Raw genomic sequence first — 22,822 nt, 5'->3', positions numbered from 1 at the left:
GTAGTGACTGGCCATTACTGCTTATCACTTATTAACCCTACTTTATTCACAATACTTTACTTTAATGCAATATCAAGCTCCCGACTATTCCTCTCTTTGCATTGGTGGATACATCTCGTTATTCAAATACTTTTTTGAAAATATTTGATGAGGGGTGTTGACGTCAACCGCCTGTATTCAATGGAGAATGAGAAGCTATGCTAGCCTCATCAAGGTGCATAGACCGGCTCGAATGTCAACAGGGAAAACACAAAGTTGCCAGGATTTCACATTAAATTCAGGTCACTCAATTTGTTGTTTCAAAAAACTACAATTGTTTCAAAGTTATGTAATCCCCAATGACTTCAGAAGAGAATCAACTCAATACTGTGTGATGTATCTGAAAGTCATTCGTACGTTGTGTAGGTGAATGTGATGCATATTTGGGAGCGTTTTCATAGCGTTTGTAGCATTGACTCATAGCTGGAATCCAGAGGGGCAATTAGAGCTGGGAGCGTTCCCCAGCACAGTCTTCAGTCCTCTAGGCCAGCGAGGCTGTCCACACTCCCTACAGGCTCCGTCTGTTTACACTGTTAAGCCTCGGCCTTCACTCTGCCTGTTTTAATGGAGCTTCACTGTTAACATAGATGAATATAAGGAGGCCTCTCCTGACAGAGAGAAAGAGAACGAGAGAGACAGGAGAGAGACCAGAAAGAGAGAGAGACCAGAGAGAGAGAGACCAGAGAAAGACCATAGAGAGAGAGACCAGAGAGAGAGAGAGACCAGAGAAATACCATAGATAGAGAGACCAGAGAGAGAGAGACCATAGAGAGAGACCAGAGAAAAAGACCAGAGAGAGATCAGACCAGAGAGATCAGACCAGAGAGAGACCAGAGAGGGACCAGAGAGAGATACCAGAAAGAAAGACCAGAGAGAGAGACCAGACCAGAGAGAGACCAGGGGGAGAGACCAGAGAGAGACCAGAGAGAGACCAGAGAGAGAGAGAGAGAATGAGAGAGAGACCAGAGAGAGACCAGAGAGAGAGAGAGAGAGAGAGAGAGAGAGAGAGAAGAGAGAGAGAGAGAGAAAGAGAATGAACAACATCACAGCAACATCTGGAGATGAGGCACACTTTGCCAGAGTGGATAATTTTGTCATGACACAGGCACCTAGAATGATTCACCTGCTGTGTTGTGGCATTGTTAAGACCCCATTGTTTGGTGGTACTGGCTTAGTTTAGTCAGATACGTCGACATCTGATTTACATTCATCCCAGAGAGTTTTACACCCCTCCAGTGACGCTCTAAGGTCTCCAGAAAAGGATCCTGTACAACTTCAAACATGTGTTTCACATTTGATCAGTTCAGCTTTGGAATTAGTTTAACATAGATGTGAAAGTTTTATTCTGGATTAATAACCAGTGGTTTTGTTTCTGTACAGAATTAGGTCTAAGTCTGGAAACTTTTTATTGTTGCTCCTGTCTTATGCTAGCTTTGGTATCTGTACTACCAGCAATATAGATTGTGACACGTAGGACCGACCTTTTCAGATTGCATTCGATCCTTTTCAAATGGCATAATGAAGCACAACGGCATAATGAAATAATGAAATCTGTGTTGCAGATGTGCCAAGTTTTATATTTTAAAGGGATAAAGCCAAGATTAGATTAGGTCATGCACAATTTGATGCACCGATGGAATTGTAAATGGATATTGCATGTGAAATAATATACTATCGTAATGTAGTCAGCGCTCTCGTTTGCTTACCTTGTGCGGCCAGCAAGTGCCAGGCCCAGTCTCATGTTACGCCTAACATAAACAAGTGTCTGATGACAAATGTCAAGGAAAATATTCCATAAATATGAAAGCGTTTTACTGTGGAACACCAATTATAACACAGGAATCTCGCAATTCTCTGCAGTTGACAGGTTACTTTTGTCCAAAGTAATTGCTCAGGAACAGAGACTGTTTTTGCACTTAAATGAATGTGTTTGCAGCCAGGCAGCAGAAGCAGTAACACAGATTGGTAGTGGATAGGGAATGACTTATTAAATATGTACATGGAACCACTTGCTGAAATGTGGATCTGAAATGATTTATTGAGAAGTGAATGCTTGGAGATCTGCTGACATGTGAATATGGGTGATATACTTGAACCTTGAAAAGGACTGACACATTGAGCGCTGATTGCACAAGAGATATATCACAGCCAGCTGTAGCCCCACTTTGATGTGAAACTGGACTCCCGACACCCAGAGAGAAAATAAAAGATGACCATGGCACACTCAGGACTGAACAAACCGAGAGGGCACCGTTAGCAGCCGCCGCTCCATTCTCCGTTATCCATAAGGCTCTAATGGTCTGGTCGTTCTCCAGCAGAGTGAGTGATGTCCACCCGCTGTTCACTGTTCCATCACTTTCCGGGGGACTGCAAGTTGCGCAGAAGGCCAATTCTCCATCTCCCCTCATCCCCTTGCTGGACTAGCGCTGGGGGGTGATCACAATGCCATCTTGACCTATTGGTCAATTTCACAGCCAGTGTTTTCTCTCTGAATATCATGGTGCCCCTGGGGTCAAAGTGTTTGGTTTGGCAGCCCACGGCACCTCTGAAATGTTTATTTGTTGTCACATCGGCGTTATAGGGTGGCGCGAGGCTAAGCAGCTGTGTCAACTCTCCCTGTGTGGACAAGCAGGGGTTTGCCAAAAAGGGAGAAGGGTACTGAGATAGAGGGGTGGAGGGATGGTAGAGGTGGAGAAGGAGAGAGGGGAATGGTAATAAGGTTAGGGAGAGACGGATGATGCACGAGAGACCGACGTCAGAGCGACAGGCGAGGATGGCGAGGGGGAAAATGAAGAGGTTGCACAGAGAAACAAAGTGAATTAACGCTTAGTATGAGTCAATCTGCTTTTACATCGATCAATCTGGTAGCAAAAGTATCAAAGTGATCAACTAATAAATAAAACAATGAATTGAATAATAATTGCACATGTACCTGTCATAACAGCCAATAGGTAGCTGAATCCATCCACTTGTATAACAGTCCCCATTGTCTGACTAACTAGAGTAAAGGAAGAGGAGCTTTGCGCAGACAGGTGTGGAGAGGAGAGGACAGGAGAGGAGAGGATAGGACAGGAGAGGACAGGACAGGAGAGGAGAGCATAGGACAGGGGAGGACAGGAGAGGACGGGAGAGGAGAGGAGAGGACGGGAGAGGACAGGACAGGAGAGGACGGGAAAGGAGAGGATGGGAGAGGACGGGAGAGGACAGGAGAGGGGAGGACGGGAAAGGAGAGGACAGGAGAGGACAGGAAAGGATAGGAGAGGACGGGAGTGGGCGGGGGAGGACGGGACAGGAGAGGAGAGGAAGGGACAGGAGAGGACGGAAGAGGATAGGAGAGGACAGGAAAGGATGGGAGAGGACGGGAGAGGACAGGACAAGAGAGGAGAGAACGGGAGTGGGCAGGAGAAGACAGGAGAGGATAGGAGAGGAGAGAACGGGAGAGGAGAGGACGGGAGAGGACAGGAAAGGAGAGGATGGGAGAGGACAGGAGAGGACAGAAGAGGATAGGATATGAGAGGATAGGAGAGGACAGGAGAGGACAGGACGGGAGACGACGGGAGAGGAGAGGATAGGAGAGGATAGGATAGGAGAGGACAGGAGAGGACAGGACGGGAGACGACGGGAGAGGAGAGGATAGGAGAGGATAGGTGAGGACAGGACGGGACAGGAGAGGAGAGGAGAGGAAGGGACAGGAGAGGAGAGGAGAGGAGAGGAGAGGAGAGGAGAGGAGAGGCGCTGGGGGGATGGAAGCAAGTGTGAGTGAGAGGTCCTGGACAGCTTGAGCCCAGGGTGTCAGAGAGGGGAGAGAGGAGGCTGCTCTCAGACTGGTCATAGACAATACTGTATAGACTGGGAGTAACATCATTCCAGCCGCCGGCTCAAAGGACATATCGTGTTTAGGATTTTCACTGACGTCCCCCCACTCCGCATGGTTCAAGTTACGGGGAATAGGTTTATAATTAATGCCTTGATTGTCTACTAATGACCATGGTACCAGGGTTGTGTAATATACTCTAATTAGCTATTAGAAATGGTTAGGGCAGTCAGAGTAAACACAGGGACAGTTATCAGAGGAAGATATACGGCTCAATGAAACACAGTCATGTCCCACCAACTCTGAATAATCAGGTTTTAAAACGCCTCTCAACAAATGAGTATTCACAAGAGTAGAGATAATAAATAATTTTCTGTAACCAAAACCAGTCTAACCAGTCATTGATCTAACCAGAGTCTTAAGGCCTCAGTAAGACTCTGGCTGTAACCAATAGACAAGCCCTCCAACTGAACTTCTCACAATCTCAAATGGACTGACATTTCAGAAATATTGTTGCTTTTTTGTGGAAACTGGTAACTTGTCATGGAAGTGGACAGTTGCAGTTGAACGCTAACATCGACATTTTAGTATACTCAAGGGCAGATCGACAAATGTTTTACCTAGTCAGCTCAGGGATTCGAACCAGCAACCTTTACGGTTACTGGCCCCATGCTCTTAACCGCTAGGCTACCAGCCGCTAACAGTAAAGGTCAATAGATCAGCAAATAAGGCATATCCTTTTCTCTTTTCACTTCTATGAAAGGGGGAAGGACTGTACTATTGTATGAGTGTGATCCCGCTTTCCTCTTTCTTTCAACCCGGTTCACAAACCCAGCGATGCCCCGATCACCAGGAAATCACATCTTAGCTCGCTAATGTCATGCAGGGCCTGGAAGCTGGTACACATGTGAATGCAGGCCCCTGAATCTCAGCAGGTTAAGTGTTTCCATGAAGACTCGACTCACTGTGTATTCTGAAGCCAAACTTACCCAAAGTAGTTCTATACCAGTCTCCCATAGCAACAAGGGTACAAATCCATCATATAGTTCCTCATCAATCTACATAAAAAGAGCTAGGAATCATCCCAAATGGTACCCTATTCCCTTTATAACTTTTTACCAAGGCTCATAGGGCTCTGGTCAAAAGTAGTGCACTACATAGGGAATAGGGTGCTATTTGGGATGCATCCCTAGCTGATGGGTCATTATGCTGGACGCCTCATTTAGTCATCATAGGAATGCTTCCTGTTATAGACGGTACCATACACAGATTTTTCATCTGCCCCAAACTATGCAGGCCGGCGTGAGTACAAAATGGCTGTTTGGAAACAATTTCTCGAGTCATTTACATGACTACTTCCTCCCACCAATTTATCGGCTGAGCAAGCTATTGCGTCGGCAGCGCTCACTTACTCAGCGCTCGCTCACTCAGCGCTCGCTCACTCAGCGCTCGCTCACTCAGCGCTCGCTCACTAACAGTCCTGCCTTAGTTAGTCACTTCTGGTGTGTACTGTGTACTTAGTGTACGTCTCACCATCCATAAATAAAGTGCTGTGAGAGTTTTAGCTGAGGATGAGGAGAAAGACGCAAAAAAAACAAAGTACACTGTGTGTGAATTCATCTACATCCAGCATCGAGAAATGGAAAGGAGAAAATAAATCAGGTCCTATCTTTGATTCAAATTAGGGCCCCTATTCGCAACAGATGAGTCTGGCTGCTAAAAGGCGTCCTGCTTGGCTGTGGAAATGATATGTGTAAACTATGTAATGTGAATGTTTTAGGGAAGCTGTCTTTAATTTGGTACCCTGACGAAGTGCATGAGAAACCTGCCTTTCCTTAGCTGTCTCGTTGAATCATACGGATATAATTTCATCCATTTACGTTTTTCTGCTGTTTGCTGTAGTTGCTACGGGGCATTTGGAAGTAGGCAGATTAAACGCACATGTTTCCCCAAGCCGCAGCCTGAGCACTCCGCTCCAGCCTCCCTCCACCGAACAGATCCTGAAATTGTCGCGGTTTTCCTCATCGGTCAGTGGATAAAAAGGCACCTTGTGATAAACAAACACACTTTCAGCACCTAATTTTTTCCAGAATGGAACAATACTGAAAAGTAACAAGTATAATTTTTTTTATTCTTGGTTGGTGGTGTGTTGGATTCCCAGATTTGGCCACAAGGAAACAGTTAACTTTATTAGAAGCTTAGGCAATTACGGAAACCTCGATGCATTAGCTAAAACCAATCAAAGCGGAAAACTGGTGGGCCTCGTTAAGGCCCAAAGTACCTATTGCTTTTACAAAAGGCCCTCTCAACATAAATTATAGTGGATTTCATGCTAGTTAGCAGCCAAACGTTTTAATCCCATTAGTTAGAAGCTGAGAAGCCTTCCATTAGTCAGAAACTGAGAAGCCTCCCATTAGTCAGAAGCTGAGAAGCCTCCCATTAGTCAGAAACTGAGAAGCCTCCCATTAGTCAGAAGCTGAGAAGCCTCCCATTAGTTAGAAGCTGAGAAGCCTCCCATTAGTCAGAAACTGAGAAGCCTCCCATTAGTCAGAAGCTGAGAAGCCTCCCATTAGTTAGAAGCTGAGAAGCCTCCCATTAGTCAGATACTGAGAAGTCTCCCATTAGTCAGAAGCTGAGAAGCCTCCCATTAGTTAGAAACTGAGGAGCCTCCCATTAGTCAGAAGCTGAGAAGCCATTAGTCACGTGTGCTCCCTCTTCGGCCTCTAGGTCACCAGGCTGCTCGTTATGGCTCACACCTGTCACCATCATCACCTCCCTGATTACCTGCCCTATATATGTCACTCCCTTTGGTTCCTTCCCCAGGAGTCATTGTTTCTGTTTCAGTTTCATGTCTGTGTGCTGTTAGTGTTTCTTGTTTTGTATTACGTTGTGTTTATTTATTAAAACACTCACTCCCTGAACTTGCTTACCAACTCTCAGCGCACATCGTTACAGAATGACACCTCACCTAAGGGAAGCATCAGGGAGCGTTTGTTGTTTTTTTTGTTTCTGTGGGAATGACGTTGGGTTCGGGAGCCGCTACAGGCTCTCATGCCTCAGCCAGATCGCCAGGCTCCCCTGCTACAGGCAGCTCGTCAGGCTTTCATGCTTTCACCGTATCGCCAGGCTCCCCTGCTACAGGCAGCTCGTCGGGCTTTCATGCTTTCACCGGATCGCCAGGCTCCCCTGCTACAGGCAGCTCGTCAGGCTTTCATGCTTTCACCGTATCGCCAGGCTCCCCTGCTACAGGCAGCTCGTCAGGCTCTCATGCCTCAGCCAGATCGCCAGGCTCCCCTGCTACAGGCAGCTCGTCAGGCTCTCATGCCTCAGCCAGATCGCCAGGCTCCCCTGCTACAGGCAGCTCGTCAGGCTCTCATGCCTCAGCCAGATCGCCAGGCTCCCCTGCTACAGGCAGCTCGTCAGGCTCTCATGCCTCAGCCAGATCGCCAGGCTCCCCTGCTACAGGCAGCTCGTCAGGCTTTCATGCTTTCACCGTATCGCCAGGCTCCCCTGCTACAGGCAGCTCGTCGGGCTTTCATGCTTTCACCGTATCGCCAGGCTCCCCTGCTACAGGCAGCTCGTCAGGCTTTCATGCTTTCACCGTATCGCCAGGCTCCCCTGCTACAGGCAGCTCGTCGGGCTTTCATGCTTTCACCGTATCGCCAGGCTCCCCTGCTACAGGCAGCTCGTCGGGCTTTCATGCTTTCACCGTATCGCCAGGCTCCCCTGCTACAGGCAGCTCGTCGGGCTTTCATGCTTTCACCGGATCGCCAGGCTCCCCTGCCTCCACTGGTTCGTCAGGCTCTCATGCCTCAGACAGATTGCCAGGCTCCCCTGCCTCCACTGGTTCGTCAGGCTCTCATGCCTCAGCCGGATCGCCAGGCTCCCCTGCTACAGCCGGCTTGACGGGCTTTCATGCCTTTACCAGATCGCCAGGCTCCCCTGCTTCCACCGGCTCGTCAAGCTCTTATGCCTCAGCCAGATCACCAGGCTCCCCTGCCGCAGCCAGGTTCCCGCGCATCAGCCGGGGTGACCGGTCCGCTGCTGATCCCCGGGATTGTCCCTTCGGTTGGTGTCCTGCAGCTGGAGCGGAACGCGCCGGGGAGGGGGTACCGTTACGTATTCTCTCTCTGGCGCACTAGGTCGCCATGCTCCTGTGTCTCAGCCGGACTGACAGGTTTCCCTCGCCTCAACAGAGGTGACCGGTCTGCTCCTGATCCCCAGGATCGTCATTTTGGTCGGCGTCCTGCGGCTGGAGCCACGCGTCGGGGAGGGGTACTGTCACATGTGCTCCCTCTCCGGCCTCTAGGTCACCAGGCTGCTTGTTATGGCGCACACCTGTCACCATCGTTACGCGCACCTGCGTGTCATCAAACTCACCTGGACTCCATCACTTCCCTGATTACCTTCCCTATATATGTCATTCCCTTTGGTTCTTTCCTCAGGCATCATTGTTTCTGTTTCCTGTCTGTGTGCTGTTAGTGTTTCCTGGTGTTCTAAGGTAAACAGGAGGATTCCCCCATGTCAGCAGCAACACTGAAGACTATAGCTGTCGAGAGAAGAACTTTCGAAAGTTATTCCTCACAAAATTGAGGAGGTGAGGACTTTGCTTACATGACCTCGGACCTAGTGAACCTCTTGAGAAAACTCTTTGTTTAATCTCTTTCTCCACCTCTTTCTCAAGGATTTCCATCAGAATCCTGTCTGAGATGTTGTCTGCGGCAGCTTTTTTCATCTCCAACACCACGCAGTAAACTGGCGGTTTGTTTCCATCCTCTCCAGCATCTCAGCTAGGCTCTTTCTAATGAGCTCTCTTTTGGAGGTTAGCGATACACTGTGGCCATTTAGGCGGCCAACTGTTTGGGCTACTCTCTGCCAGTCAGGAGTCATTTCCCATGAAGGCCTCAGGTGCGCTGCACCTCCACAGCCCAGTTCTCTGGGCCCATAAGATGTCTGCTGTGATTGACTGCCGACCCCTCAGCCATGTCAGAACCCCCCGTCACCCCAATGTTTACAGAGCTGCCCAAGTAGTCCTGTGGGATGGTGTCAAACGTGGCTCAGGCCCTGCTCACTCGCTCCCTTCGTGTGCTTATCGAGCGTGTTTACCTTAGGACCTACCATTCAGAGGGGAAAGCCAAACATGTTTAAAGCAATTAATGTGATTAGCGTCTAAACTGTTTTCACAAATAATAATATGAAAGGTGTGTTCAGGAGAAGCTGAAGCTCTGTGGTTTCCACACCTCGGCTGGCTCCAGGCCTCCCCACCCATACCTTCCTCCTTGTCCTCCTATTTTACTTCTATGCTCATCCATTCTTCTGAAAAATAAATAATAAAATTGTTTGTTATTTATTTTCGCTCCTTCTAAAAGAGCTTTGAAAGCTCTGACGACAGAAAATAATGCAATACAACTTCAACCCAAGCCCCAGTCTTGCTTTAGACTTTGCCAACATCTTCTCAGCAAGCTATAAGACCATGCACAGTAAATGCTCTGAGTCAGTCAGTAAACCAATGTCCTGTGAATAATGTGCCCATGCCCAGCGGTGGTCGTAGGGGCCCCTGGTAGTGCACTATGTAGGAAATAGGCTACCATTTGGGACACTGGCAGTGACTCACTGCCAGCCGACCTCGTGCGCTAATAGCCGTCTCTACACGATTATCACACCTTTCTCCAGAGACCCATAACTCTAATTTAGCCTTAAATTCGTATTACGCTTAAGAAAGCAATAAAAGACTGATTATTTCCCGTCTACATAAATACATACATTTGGCCCGTCAATAAGGGCTGTATTTGTTTTTAAACTCAAACGTTCGGCCCCATATTTCAGGAGTCAGCATGGTACATATCTGGCAGGACTGGCAGGCCAGTATAGATGGCTTCTTCTCTGGGATTTGATTAAAACTCCACCTCCTCTTTTCAGTCCTATACATTTTGATGACTCTGCCTCTAGAATAATACAGCTCCAGTTTGTATTGTGTGGTCTGACACTTTTAGATGTTTTCCAAGCCCTCAGGTCGAGGAGGCCTGAGCAGGCACACTTCTCTGCCCTGTGTTGATGCAGCAGGGTGGGCTGGTCATCATGGACCATGGCATCATGGACCACCCATCTCATGACATGGTGAAATGTAGTGTACACTACATGTACACTATACCGTACACTACATACCAGATCGTGTGACATTGGTTCTCTGTTTCTGTGGGAAATGTTTCCTTTCCCGCTCTGCATTGCGATTGACTGCTACACTGTATATGTTTGTGTGTATGTGTGTGTTCATATGTGTCCCTTCGTATGTGACATAGAAGATCCTCAAGCACTTACAAACGATCCTGCTATCCAAACATCAACATACAAGACCAGAAGATTCCTTGGTCTCATCTGACTCACATAGTCATCAGCACAAAAGCTCTAAGCAACCCCATAGAGACTCATGTTTCTGTTGTGATAAGTGGACAGCTTAAAGCGCTTACACACACACACACACACACACACACACACACACACACACACACACACACACACACACACACACACACACACACACACAACCCAGGTCATTTGACCCACCTCTACATGGCAGGCTTAGGTTTCTCCCTTATTAAATGGATCAGGGCCTGTGAGTAGAGAGCCCTGCCTGTCCTAGCTGTGAATATAGGTTCTGTCTGTCCCATCTGTGATGGAATAAAGGATTGTGTCTGTCCTAGCTGTAATTGATTATAGGGTTGTGTATAAACTAGCTGTGGATATAGGGTCCTGTCTGTCCTAGCTGTGAATAGAGGGCTATTCCTAGCCATGTCTGTCCTAACTTCTTTGGGATAGGGGGCGGTATTTTGACGTCTGGATGAAAAGTGTGCCCAAAGTAAACTGCCTGCTACTCAGGCCCAGAAGCTAGGATATGCACATAATTGGTAGATTTGGATGGAAAACACTCTAAAGTTTTTAAAACCGTTCGAATCATGTATGTGAGTATAACAGAACTGAAATGGCAGGCAAAACCCTGAGCTCAAACCATTAAAAAACAAAATCTGCATACCACTGATTTCAATGCCTGGCACTTTTATAATAGGGCGAAATCGTCCCCGATTGCAGTTCCTAGGGCTTCCACTAGATGTCAACAGTCTTTAGAAAGAGTTTCAGGCTGGTTTTTGGAAAAGTGAGGGAGAAGTTGTAGTTTTTCTAAGTGGCTCCCATTTTGGCTGTAGTGTTACCAAGCGCATGGCCGAGAAAGCACGTTCTTTTTGTTTATCTCCGGTAAAGACAATAACAATTCTCCGTCTTAAATTGTATCATTTATTTGCGTATTAGGGTACCTAAGGTTTGATTATAAACGTTGATTGACTTGTTTGGATAAGTTTATTGGTAACGTTTGGGATTCATTTTGTATGCATTTTGAAGGAGGGAAACCGAGTGGATTATTGACTGAAGTGCGCCAGCTAAACTGAGCTTTATGGATATAAAGAAGGACTTTATCGAACAAAAGGACCATTTGTAATGTAACTGGGACCTTTTGGAGTGCCAACAGAAGAAGATCTTCAAAGGTAAGGCATATATTATATCGCTATTTCTGACTTTCGTGTTGCAACTCCCTGGTTGAAAATGATTTGTTATGCATTTGTGTGCCTGGCACTGTCCTCAGATAATTGCATGATTTGCTTTCGCCATAAAGCCTTTTTGAAATCTGACACGGCGGCTGGATTAACAACAAGTTAAGCTTTATTTTGATGTATTGCACTTGTGATTTCATGAAAGTTAAATATTTATAGTAATTTAATTTGAATTTCGCACTCTGCAATTTCACCGGATGTTGGCCAGATGGGACGCTAGCGTCCCAATGATCCACAAGAAGTTTTAATATAGGGCCCTGTCTGTCCTAGCTGTGAATAGAGGGTCCTGTCTTTCCTAGCTGTGAATAGAGGTCCCTTTCTTTCCTAGCTGTGAATATACTGTAGGGCCCTGTCTGTCCTAGCTGTGAGGGAATAGAAGAGCCCATGTAAGAACGTTGAGCCCAGATCAAGACTGAAGGCCCATTAGAAGAATAGTGTCTCTCTCCTTGGGTGTAACCCAACACTCCCCAACCTTCCCCAGTGCACGTGCACACACATACACGCACACACAGTGTGTGTGTGTGTGTGTGTGTGTGTGTGTGTGTGTGTGTGTGTGTGTGCGCACTTCTCTCGCCCCTGATCGGGTAGGTGGGGCCGGCAGAGGTAGGCGGGGCCAGTAGAACCCTCAGATTGAGTAATAGGTTAGGGTTAGGGTCCGGGCAGAGCCCTCAGATATATTAACAATTTAGGGTTAGGGGCCGGCAGAGCCCTCAGATAAGGTAACAGGTAAGTGATTGTACAGGAAAGGGCCCTGATGCAATGCTCCTCAGTGGCTCCAAAGCCTCACATTGTTGTGGGCCATCCATGGCAGCCATGACTGATATTGATGTCAGGCTGACCATTGCCGCGTGTCACTGTGAATAGTTAAGGCGGATTAACCGAGCGGGATATGTCTACTGTACTTTAGCAGTGTTTACGATACCTCTGTTTACTGTACTGTACTGCACTACTGTTGACTGTACTGTACCACTGTTTACTGTACTATATTGCACTGTACTACTGTTTAATGTGCTGTACCACTGTTTACTGTACTACCTTTTACTGTGCTGTACAACTGTTTACTGTACTGTACCATTATTTACTGTACTGTACCACTGTTTACTGTACTGTACCATTGTTTACTGTACTGTACGATACTACTGTTTACTGTAATGTACTGCACTGTACTACTGTTTACTGTACTGTACCATTGTTTACTGTACTGCACTGTACTACTGTTTACTGTACTGTGCAGTTGTGGCCAAAAGTTTTGAGAATGAAACAAATATACATTTTCACAAAGTCTGCTGCCTCAGTTTGTATGATGGCAATTTACATATACTCCAGAATGTTATGAAGAGTGATCAGATGAATTGCAATTAATTGCAAAGTCCCTCTTTGCCATGCAAATGAACTGAATCCCCCAAAAACATTTCCACTGCATTTCAGCCCTGCCACAAAAGGACCAGCTGACATCATGTCAGTGATTCTCTCGTTAACACAGGTGTGAGTGTTGACGAGGACAAGGCTGGAGATCACTCTGTCATGCTGATTGAGTTCGAATAACAGACTGGAAGCTTCAAAAGGAGGGTGGTGCTTGGAATCATTGTTCTTCCTCTGTCAACCATGGTTACCCCCAAGGAAACACGTGTCGTCATCATTGTTTTGCACAAAAAGAGCTTCACAGGCAAGGCTATTGCTGTCAGTAAGATTGCACCTAAATCAACCATTTATCGGATCATCAAGAACTTCAAGGAGAGCGGTTCAATTGTTGTGAAGAAGGCTTCATGGCGCCCAAGAAAGTCCAGCAAGCGCCAGGACCGTCTCCTAAAGCTGATTCAGCTGCGGGATCGGGGCACCACCAGTACAGAGCTTGCTCAGGAATGGCAGCAGGCAGGTGTGAGTGCATCTGCACACACAGTGAGGTGAAGACTTTTGGAAGATGGCCTGGTGTCAAGAAGGGCAGCAAAGAAGCCACTTCTCTCCAGGAAAAACATCAGGGACAGACTGATATTCTGCAAAAGGTACAGCAATTGGACTGCTGAGGACTGGGGTAAAGTCATTTTCTCTGATGAATCCCCTTTCCGATTGTTTGGGGCATCCGGAAAAAAGCTTGTCCGGAGAAGACAAGGTGAGCGCTACCATCAGTCCTGTGTCATGCCAACAGTAAAGCATCCAGAGACCATTCATGTGTGGGGTTGCTTCTCAGCCAAGGGAGTGGACTCACTCACAATTTTGCCTAAGAGCACAGCCATGAATAAAGAATGGTACCAACACATCCTCCGAGTGCAACTTCTCCCAACCATCCAGGAACAGTTTGGTGACGAACAATTCCTTTTCCAGCATGATGGAGAACCTTGCCATCAGGCAAAAGTGATAACTAAGTGGCTTGGGGAACAAAACATCGATATTTTGGGTCCATGGCCAGGACACTCCGCAGACCTTAATCCCATTGAGAACTTGTGGTCAATCCTCAAGAGCCGGGTGGAAAAACAAAAACCCGCAAATTCTGACAAACTCCAAGCATTGATTATGCAAATTTGGCTGCCATCAGTCAGGATGTGGCCCAGAAGTTAATTGACAGCATGTCAGATTGCAGAGGTCTTGAAAAAGAAGGGTCAACACTGCAAATATTGACTCTTTGCATCAACTTCATGTAATTGTCAATAAAAGCCTTTGACACTTGAAATGCTTGTAATTATACTTCAGTATTCCATCTGACAGAAATATCTAAAGACACTGAAGCAGCAAACTTGGAAATTAATATCTGTGTCATTCTCAAAACTTTTGGCCACGACTGTACTGTAACACTGTACTAATGTTTACTGTACCACTGTACTGTTTACTGTACTATACTATACCACTGTTTACTGTACTGTACTGTTTACTGTACTACTGTTTACTGTCCTGTACCACTGTTTACTGAACTGTACCGCTGCTTACTGTACTTTACCACTATACTGTAGTGCTGTACTATTTTTTTACAATTTTTTTATTTAACCTTTATTTAACTAGGCAAATCAGTTATGAACAAATTCTTATTTACAGTATAGTATAGTTTACAGTATACGGCCTAGGAACAGTGGGTTAACTGCCTTGTTCATGGGCAGAATGACAGATTTTACCTTGGCAGCTCGGGGATTCGATCTAGCAACCTTTCGGTTACTGGCCCAACGCTCTAACCACCAGGCTACCTGCCGGCCAACTGTAATGTACTGTAATGTACTGCTGTTTACTGAACTGTACCACAGTTTACTGTACTACTGTTTACTGTACTGTACCCTTGTTTACTGTACTGTTCTACTGTTTACTGTACTGTTCTACTGTTTACTGTACTACTGTTTACTGTACTGTACTACTGTTTACTGTACTACTGTTTACTGTACTGTACCCTTGTTTACTGTACTGTACTACTGTTTACTGTACTGTACTACTGTTTACTGTACTGTACCATTGTTTACTGTACTGTTCTACTGTTTACTGTACTGTACCATTGTTTACTGTACTGTACTACTGTTTACTGTACTGTACCATTGTTTACTGTACTGTACTACTGTTTACTGTACTGTACCATTGTTTACTGTACTACTGTTTACTGTACTGTTCTACTGTTTACTGTACTACTGTTTACTGTACTGTACTACTGTTTACTGTACTGTATTGTATTGTGTTGTCTTGTATTTATTATGGATCCCCATTAGCTGCTGCCAAAGCAGCAGCTACTCTTCCAGGGGTCCAGCAAAATTAAGACAGTTTATAAAATGTTAAAACATTACAATACATTCACAGATTTCACAACAGACTGTGCCCTCAGGCCCCTACTCCACCACTAACACATATCTACAGTACTAAATCCATGTGTATATATAGTGCGTATGTTATCGTGTGTGTGTGTGTGTGTGTGTGTGTGTGTGTGTGTGTGTGTGTGTGTGTGTGTGTGTGTGTGTGTGTGTGTGTGTGTACATGTGTCTGTGCCAATGTTTGTGTTGCTTCACAGTCCCCGCTGTTCCATAAGGTGTTTTTTATCTGTTTTTTAAATCTAATTGTACTACTTGCGTCAGTTACTTGATGTGGAATAGAGTTCCATGTAGTCATGGCTCTGTGTAGTACTGTGTGCCTCCCATAGTCTGTTCTGGACTTGGGGACTGTTAAGAGACCTCTTGTGGCATGTCTGTACCATGGTTTACTGTTCTGTACTGTACCACTGTTTACTGTACTGAACTGTTTACTGTACTGTACCACTGTTTACTGTACTGAACTGTTTACTGTACTGTACCACTGTTTACTGTACTGTACCACTGTTTACTGTACCACTGTTTACTGTACTGTACTACTGTTTACTGTACCACTGTTTACTGTACTGTACTTTACTACTGTTTACTGTACTGTACCACTGTTTACTGTACTGTACTGTTTACTGTACTATAATGTACTGTACTGTACCACTGTTTACTGTACTGTACCACTGTTTACTGTACTGTACCACTGTTTACTGTACTGTACTTTACTACTGTTTACTGTACTGTACCACTGTTTACTGTACTGAACTGTTTACTGTACTATAATGTACTGTACTGTACCACTGTTTACTGTACTGAACTGTTTACTGTACTGTACCACTGTTTACTGTACTGTACCGCCTTCATCTCATATTGATCTACTTTTCTTCCCGTCTCTCATCCTCTCACTCTGTCTCTATCTCTCTGTGTTTTCCTGCTTGTGTGTGTGTGTCTATCCATCTATCCTCTCCTAACAGTTTGAGGGCTGCAACAAGGCCTTTTCCCGCCTGGAGAACCTGAAGATCCATCTACGGAGCCACACGGGGGAGAAGCCCTACCTGTGCCAGCACCCCGGCTGCCAGAAAGCTTTCAGCAACTCCAGCGACCGGGCCAAGCACCAGCGTACTCACCTAGACACGGTCAGCACACATGGAGACAGTCTCAACTGGTTCTACTCTCCTCTACTCCCACCTCCCACGGCCTCTCTGCTGTAGATCATAGATCATGTCTATTAGAAAGAGAGTCATGGTTCTATCCAGTCATGAACACTTACAGGTGCCCTAAAAGAAATGGAATGGGATGATGTTGATGAGATTAATAAAGATTTAACCTTTATTTAACCTTTATTTAACTTGGCAAGTCAGTTAAGAACAAATTCTTATTTACAATGATGGCCTACCAAAAGGCAAAAGGCCTGCTGTGAGGACGGGGGCTGGGATTAAAAATATTTAAAAAAGTAAAAATATGGGACAAAACACACATCATGACAAGAGAGACACCACAACACTACATAAAGAGAGACCTAAGACAACATAGCATGGCAGCAACACATGAAAACACAGCATAATAGCAACACAACATGACAACAACATGGTAGCAACACAACATAGCAGAAGCACAACATGGTAGCAACACAAAATATGGCACAAACATTATTGGGCATAAATAACAGCACAAAGGGCAAGAGGTGATCTGGTTTGTTATAGAAGTGCCAAGCACCACATGTCCAACCCTGGTTAGAGTGTATGTTTAGGCATCCGTAGAGTAGCATTAAACTTTTTGGGTTAGGATATTTGATGATGCTACTCACATCATTGGAAGCAGAATGGAATTGTACACATTAAAGCGTTAGTGCCTATTACCAAGCTTAAATGCCATGTTTCCATCTCTCAAGAGATGTTTCCATCTCTTGACAGTATCACAGTTCTACTTGCACACTCATCTTCTGCACATCTATCACTCCAGTGTTTAATTACTATATTGTAATTATTTCGCCACTATGGCCTACTTATTGCCTTACCTCCCTTATCCTACCTCATTTGCACTCACTGTATATAGACTTTTTCTATTGTATTATTGACTGTATGTTTGTTTATTCCATGTGTAACTCGGTGTTGTTTGTGTCGCACTGCTTTGCTTTATCTTGGCCAGGTTGCAGTTGTAAATGAGAACTTGTTCTCAACTGGTCTACCTGGTTAAATAAAGGTGAAATAAAATTCCAATTATTGAAACGTCAGTCAGTGAGTTACACGCCATTCTCAATCACCCCACACTCCCTCCCTCCCTCAGGTGGCACGACATGCTACACATCATTTAAATATCCCTTCCATTATGCCGCGTTCAGAACAACTGGGAGCTCGGGGGAAAAAACGATTTGTTTTGAACGGTCATCGAACTCAGAATTCCAAGTCGGGAAACCAGTCCTCTTTCTAGACCTCCGACTTTCCGACCTTAAGATCACTGACGTTATGATTTGATCTCATTTTTTTCCCAGAGTTCCCAGTTGTTTTGAACGTGGCATTAGTCTGACACGAGTCACAGTAAGTCAAAAAACTAGTCGTTAGTTTAGCGTGGAGTGTTTTGCCTCAGACTTGTCTCTCTGCTACAGAGGTGAAAGCAATGGCTGTGTATAAAGGAAAGGAACGCCTGAGTCAGCCACTACTCACTTCTCCTCTCTGTCACCCCTCCAACGTCTTACTGTATCACAGTCCACAGGCCTCAGCCAGCCTTGAGCCACCCAGCCTCACTACCGTATACACACTGCCAATTACACAGCCATCCCAGACGCTGATGGCCGCGCATTAGCGTCCTGCCGAGAGTCTCATTTCGCCGCCTGCCACCCTGCCAAACGCACTTTGGGGAAAAAATAATGTTAAACTGTAATGATATTTATACTAGACAGAAGTTTTCTTGTTTTTTTCTCTCTCGCTCGCTCTTTTCTCCACTTGTGGGTCTGTGTTGGGGCAGCGTTGCGTAGGAATAACAAACAGGACAGAGATTAGTGGTGCTGAGATCGGCTTGGAATAACGTGTTATTTACCAAAAAAAGCGAGGTACGAACAGAGAGCTAATAAAGAGGCGTATTGCCTTTCACTTTAAAGGCTGCCTTATATTCCACTGTACAGCGAGAGAAAAAACAAGGGGAAAATCTCTATAAATCTCTATCACGGGGCTACAATGCAGTGTTTTCTTTGCTAATATTGTGTGAAGATGAGGACATGTAATGACCACTGCTGTAGTGATGTTGCATTGGTGATCACGTTTAGTGCCCCTCACATCTTTTGGTGCCGTTTGCACTATAACTTTACTACACCTTTATAAACCTTATAAAGAATGTCATCTTTATGTCAACAGTCTTCTATGGAGCACTGAAATGTTGCTTTATATTTGGTTTCTTGTAGTAGGCTACTTCAAAAATGAAGAAAAACTGAACTCCTTCGAATTTTCTTTTCTCTCTCTTTCTTATTCCTTCTCTTGCCTTCAATTTCTTCAGTTACTCTGTGTATTCTCAGCTGAAAGGTAGGAGGCTATTTTTGCTTTTTATTTCATCAGATTTCATTCCTGTTGTGTGTCTGCATTTTTATCATTTTTGTTCTTCATTTTTTTTCGAATTATTTTGCAAAATAATCAAATGCCTAATGCATACATGTTCTTGTGGTTTTATATGAATAAATATAGCAATGTTAGGTTGCTTTGACTCGTGGTTGTGGGTTTCATTGCGCTGTTATTATAGAATAAATACTTGCTTTGAATCATATACTTATCATGTACTTATCATATATTTGTCATGTTCTATAGAAACCGTACGCATGTCAGATCCCTGGCTGCACCAAACGCTACACAGACCCCAGCTCTCTACGCAAACACGTCAAGATCCACTCCGCCAAAGAGCAACATGTGCATAGAAAGGTAGGACTTCCATTTAAGGACCAACATATTTACAGCTGTGGCATACAGGTTGCAAAAAGCCGGGAAGAGATTTTTGATGTGCCGATTCCATGGCACAGGGTTGAACTGATACACAACTGATACACAAAACAACGCTGAATTCAAAACTGAGTTTTTTAAATTTAATTACTATAGAAGATTCTTGCAAACAATAGAATGTTATGTGTATATTGGGATACAACCATCACAGCTCTGCAGATTTTGCTGTGAAGAGACAGAATCATTAGATCACTTGTTTTGATAGATGGGAGGGGTTGAAGGTAGCTGAAGTTTTGTTTTGATAGATGGGAGGGGTTGAAGGTAGCTGAAGTTTTGTTTTGATAGACGGGTGGGGTTGAAGGTAGCTGAAGTTTTGTTTTGATAGATGGGAGGGGTTGAAGGTAGCTGAAGTTTTGTTTTGATAGATGAGAGGGGTTGAAGGTAGCTGAAGTTTTGTTTTGATAGATGGGAGGGGTTGAAGGTAGCTGAAGTTTTGTTTTGATAGACGGGAGGGGTTGAAGGTAGCTGAAGTTTTGTTTTGATAGATGGGAGGGGTTGAAGGTAGCTGAAGTTTTGTTTTGATAGATGGGAGGGGTTGAAGGTAGCTGAAGTTTTGTTTTGATAGATGGGAGGGGTTGAAGGTAGCTGAAGTTTTGTTTTGATAGATGAGAGGGGTTGAAGGTAGCTGAAGTTTTGTTTTGATAGATGGGAGGGGTTGAAGGTAGCTGAAGTTTTGTTTTGATAGATGGGAGGGGTTGAAGGTAGCTGAAGGGTGGGATAATAAAATAAAAAAAATCATAATAATAAAGAGATAACTAATGTACAATCATCATGTCCGTGTACCGTGTCTGTAAAAGGTATACTGTATACTATGTATGAGCTGGAAGTAGAAGCTTAATTAGTTTACTCCAATTACGGGAGGGGGTAGGGTTAAATATATATATATATATATATATATATATATATATATATATATATATATATATATATATATACCCCAAAAATAAATATATATATAGGGGATTGAAAATGATACAAACAATTACATTGATAGAACCCACAATCTATGTGCAAAATTAAAGCTGATCTACTTCCTAAAAATAAAATACTAAATAAAATGAAATAAAAGACACCCAGAGAGAGTGAGCGAAAATATAAAAAGCTACCCATATATCATACCAGTGGAGACCCAAGTCACTTTAAATCGGAGGAAGGGCTCATTGTAATGGCGTAAAGGAATGAATTAATTGGTATACCATTCCAGCCATTACTTTGGGCCATCCTCCTTTTACCAGCCTCCACTGTCTTACACTATACATATTATGAACAGGAACTGAGAGCATGTTAGGACTCTTATTCATCTTGTCAGGCCACATGCATCACAAATGTATAGTTGCCATGACGCTCTAGTAGCAGCCTAAGCAGAGAGCTCCTGTATATATATGTACATTTAGTTATTAAGTGTTTTTAATGGCTGTTTTAGATCAGCTATTTTGTTTTTGATAACAATGAGTTGTTATTACATATCTGTTGGTTTTAACCCACAGATTTATAGATTGACTGGCAGGTCAACTCTTTTTGGCATGGCTAGCTAGCTGGCTAATGTTTTTGTTTAAATGATGCATCTGGACACAGTACCAGCTTTTTGTTTCACCTGGCTGCTGGTTCCTGATCTTCTGAGAACATAATTTGAGGAGTATCCTGAAGCATGAGATGAATGGGAGATACACCGGAGGAATGCAGTGCTGAGGCAGAAGACCCGTAGTGAGGACGACTGGCTACTACTTTGAACTGTGTGTGGTGAGCTACATGCCTCAGGCTGGTTCCCAGAGTAGCCCACAACAAGATCGTCACCAGACATTTTAATCAACCATCTCCCTGACCACCTTCCTCTGATTAAGCCACAAACTCTCCCTCTCCACCTTTGGAGGATGCATGCACTCAAAGACTTGGCCACTATTGGTTGAGCTAGCTAGCTATAGCTAGGCTACTCATGATGATGTATTGGTTGAGCTAGCTAGCTATAGCTAGGCTTCTCATGATGATGTATTGCTTGTTTATTTTTTGCTTTTGAAGCTCTTTGAGATTTTTTTCTGTCATGAAAAGCTCTATAGAAGTTGAATAAATTATTATTATTATTATACTGAACAAAACCATAAACACAACATGTAAAGTGTTGGTCCCATGTTTCATGAGCTGAAATAAAAGATCCCAGAAATGTTCCATACGCACAAAAACGTATTTCCCAAAAAGGTTTACATCGCTGTTGGTGAGCATTTCTCCTTTGCCAACATAATCCAGGTGTAGCATATCAAGGAGCTGATTAAACAGCATGATCATTACACAAGTGCACCTTGTGCTGGGGACTATCAAAGGCCACTCTAAAATTTGCAGTTTTGTCACACAACACAATGCCACAGATGCAATTGGCATTCTGACTGCAAGAATATCCACTAGAGCTGTTGCCAGATAATTTAAAGTTAATTTCTCTACCAGAAGCCGCCTCCAATGTTGTTTTAGAGAATTTAGCAGTAAGTCTAACCGGACACACAACCACAGACCACGTGTAACCACACCAGCCCAAGACCTCCACATCCAGCTTCTTCACCGGCAGGATGATCTGAGACCAGCCACCTGGACAGCTGATGAAACTGTTGGTTTGCAGAAGAATTTCTGCACAAACTATCAGAAACCGTCTAAGGGAAGCTCATCTGCATTCTCCTCATCCTCACCAGGGTCTTTACCTGACTGCAGTTCGGTGTTGTAACAGACTTCAGTGGGCAATTGCTCATCTTCGATGGCCACTGGCACGCTGGAGAAGTGTGCTCTTCACGGATGAATCACGGTGTCAACTGTACCGGGCAGATGGCAGACAGAGTGATCCATGATACCTTGATTCATCCGTGAAGAGCACACTTCTCCAGCGTGCCAGTGGACATGGAAGGCAATTTGAATGCACAGAGATACTGAGGCCCATTGTCGTGCCATTCATCCGCCGCCATCACCTTATGTTTCAGCATGACAATGCACAGCCCCATGTCGCGAGGATCTGTACACAATTCCTGGAAGCTTCCATGGCCTGCATACTCACCAGACATATCACCACCCATTGAGCATGTTTGGGATGCTCTGGATCGACGTGTACGACAGCGTGGTCCAGTTCCTGCAAATATTAAGCAACTTCGCACAGCCATTGAAGAGGAGTGGGACAACATTCCACAGGCCATAATCAACAGCCTGATCAACTCTATGTGAAGGAGATGTGTCACGCTGCGTGAACCAAATGGTGGTCACACCAGATACTGACTGGTTTTCTGATCCACGGCCCTACCTTTTTTTTAAGGTATTTGTGACCAACCATAGATTAGGGCCTAATGAATTTATTTTAATTAATGGATTTCTTTAAATGATCTGTAACTAAAATCTTAGAAATTGTAGCATGTTGCGTTTATATTTTTGTGTATAAATGTCCCCAGTAGGTGTTATTCCAGCCATGTATTTAGAGAGTAGGGACATTGAGGTTTCTGCATTGTGATGCATTTACATGACACTGCAACATTCTATGGCAGCCATGTTAGCACACCATTAACATAATATGGGGATATATTTAAATAATGCTATGTAACTGAAAATTCTACAACTTTCTAAATACATGGCTCGTGGTGTAATCTCCAGTCTAGTGCT

The 22,822-nt window shown here is 44.5% G+C and overlaps 1 protein-coding gene across 1 annotated transcript in view; it reads left to right on the top strand.

Annotated features, from left to right (window-relative positions):
* The window catches only part of glis1b (GLIS family zinc finger 1b), a 155,960-nt gene that overhangs the window by 91,269 nt on the left and 41,869 nt on the right, over positions 1-22,822 (top strand). Inside the window, exons 5-6 of the mRNA XM_029695605.1 lie at positions 16,190-16,351; positions 19,010-19,120. Of these exons, the coding sequence (XP_029551465.1) occupies positions 16,190-16,351; positions 19,010-19,120 (273 nt within the window). The remainder of the gene's footprint in view (positions 1-16,189; positions 16,352-19,009; positions 19,121-22,822) is intronic.

Source organism: Salmo trutta, chromosome 17 (assembly GCF_901001165.1).
Source record: "Salmo trutta chromosome 17, fSalTru1.1, whole genome shotgun sequence".
Classification (NCBI taxonomy): domain Eukaryota; kingdom Metazoa; phylum Chordata; class Actinopteri; order Salmoniformes; family Salmonidae; genus Salmo; species Salmo trutta.
The sequence above is the reverse complement of the archived record's forward strand: the minus strand, read 5'-3'. Positions and strand labels throughout refer to the sequence as shown.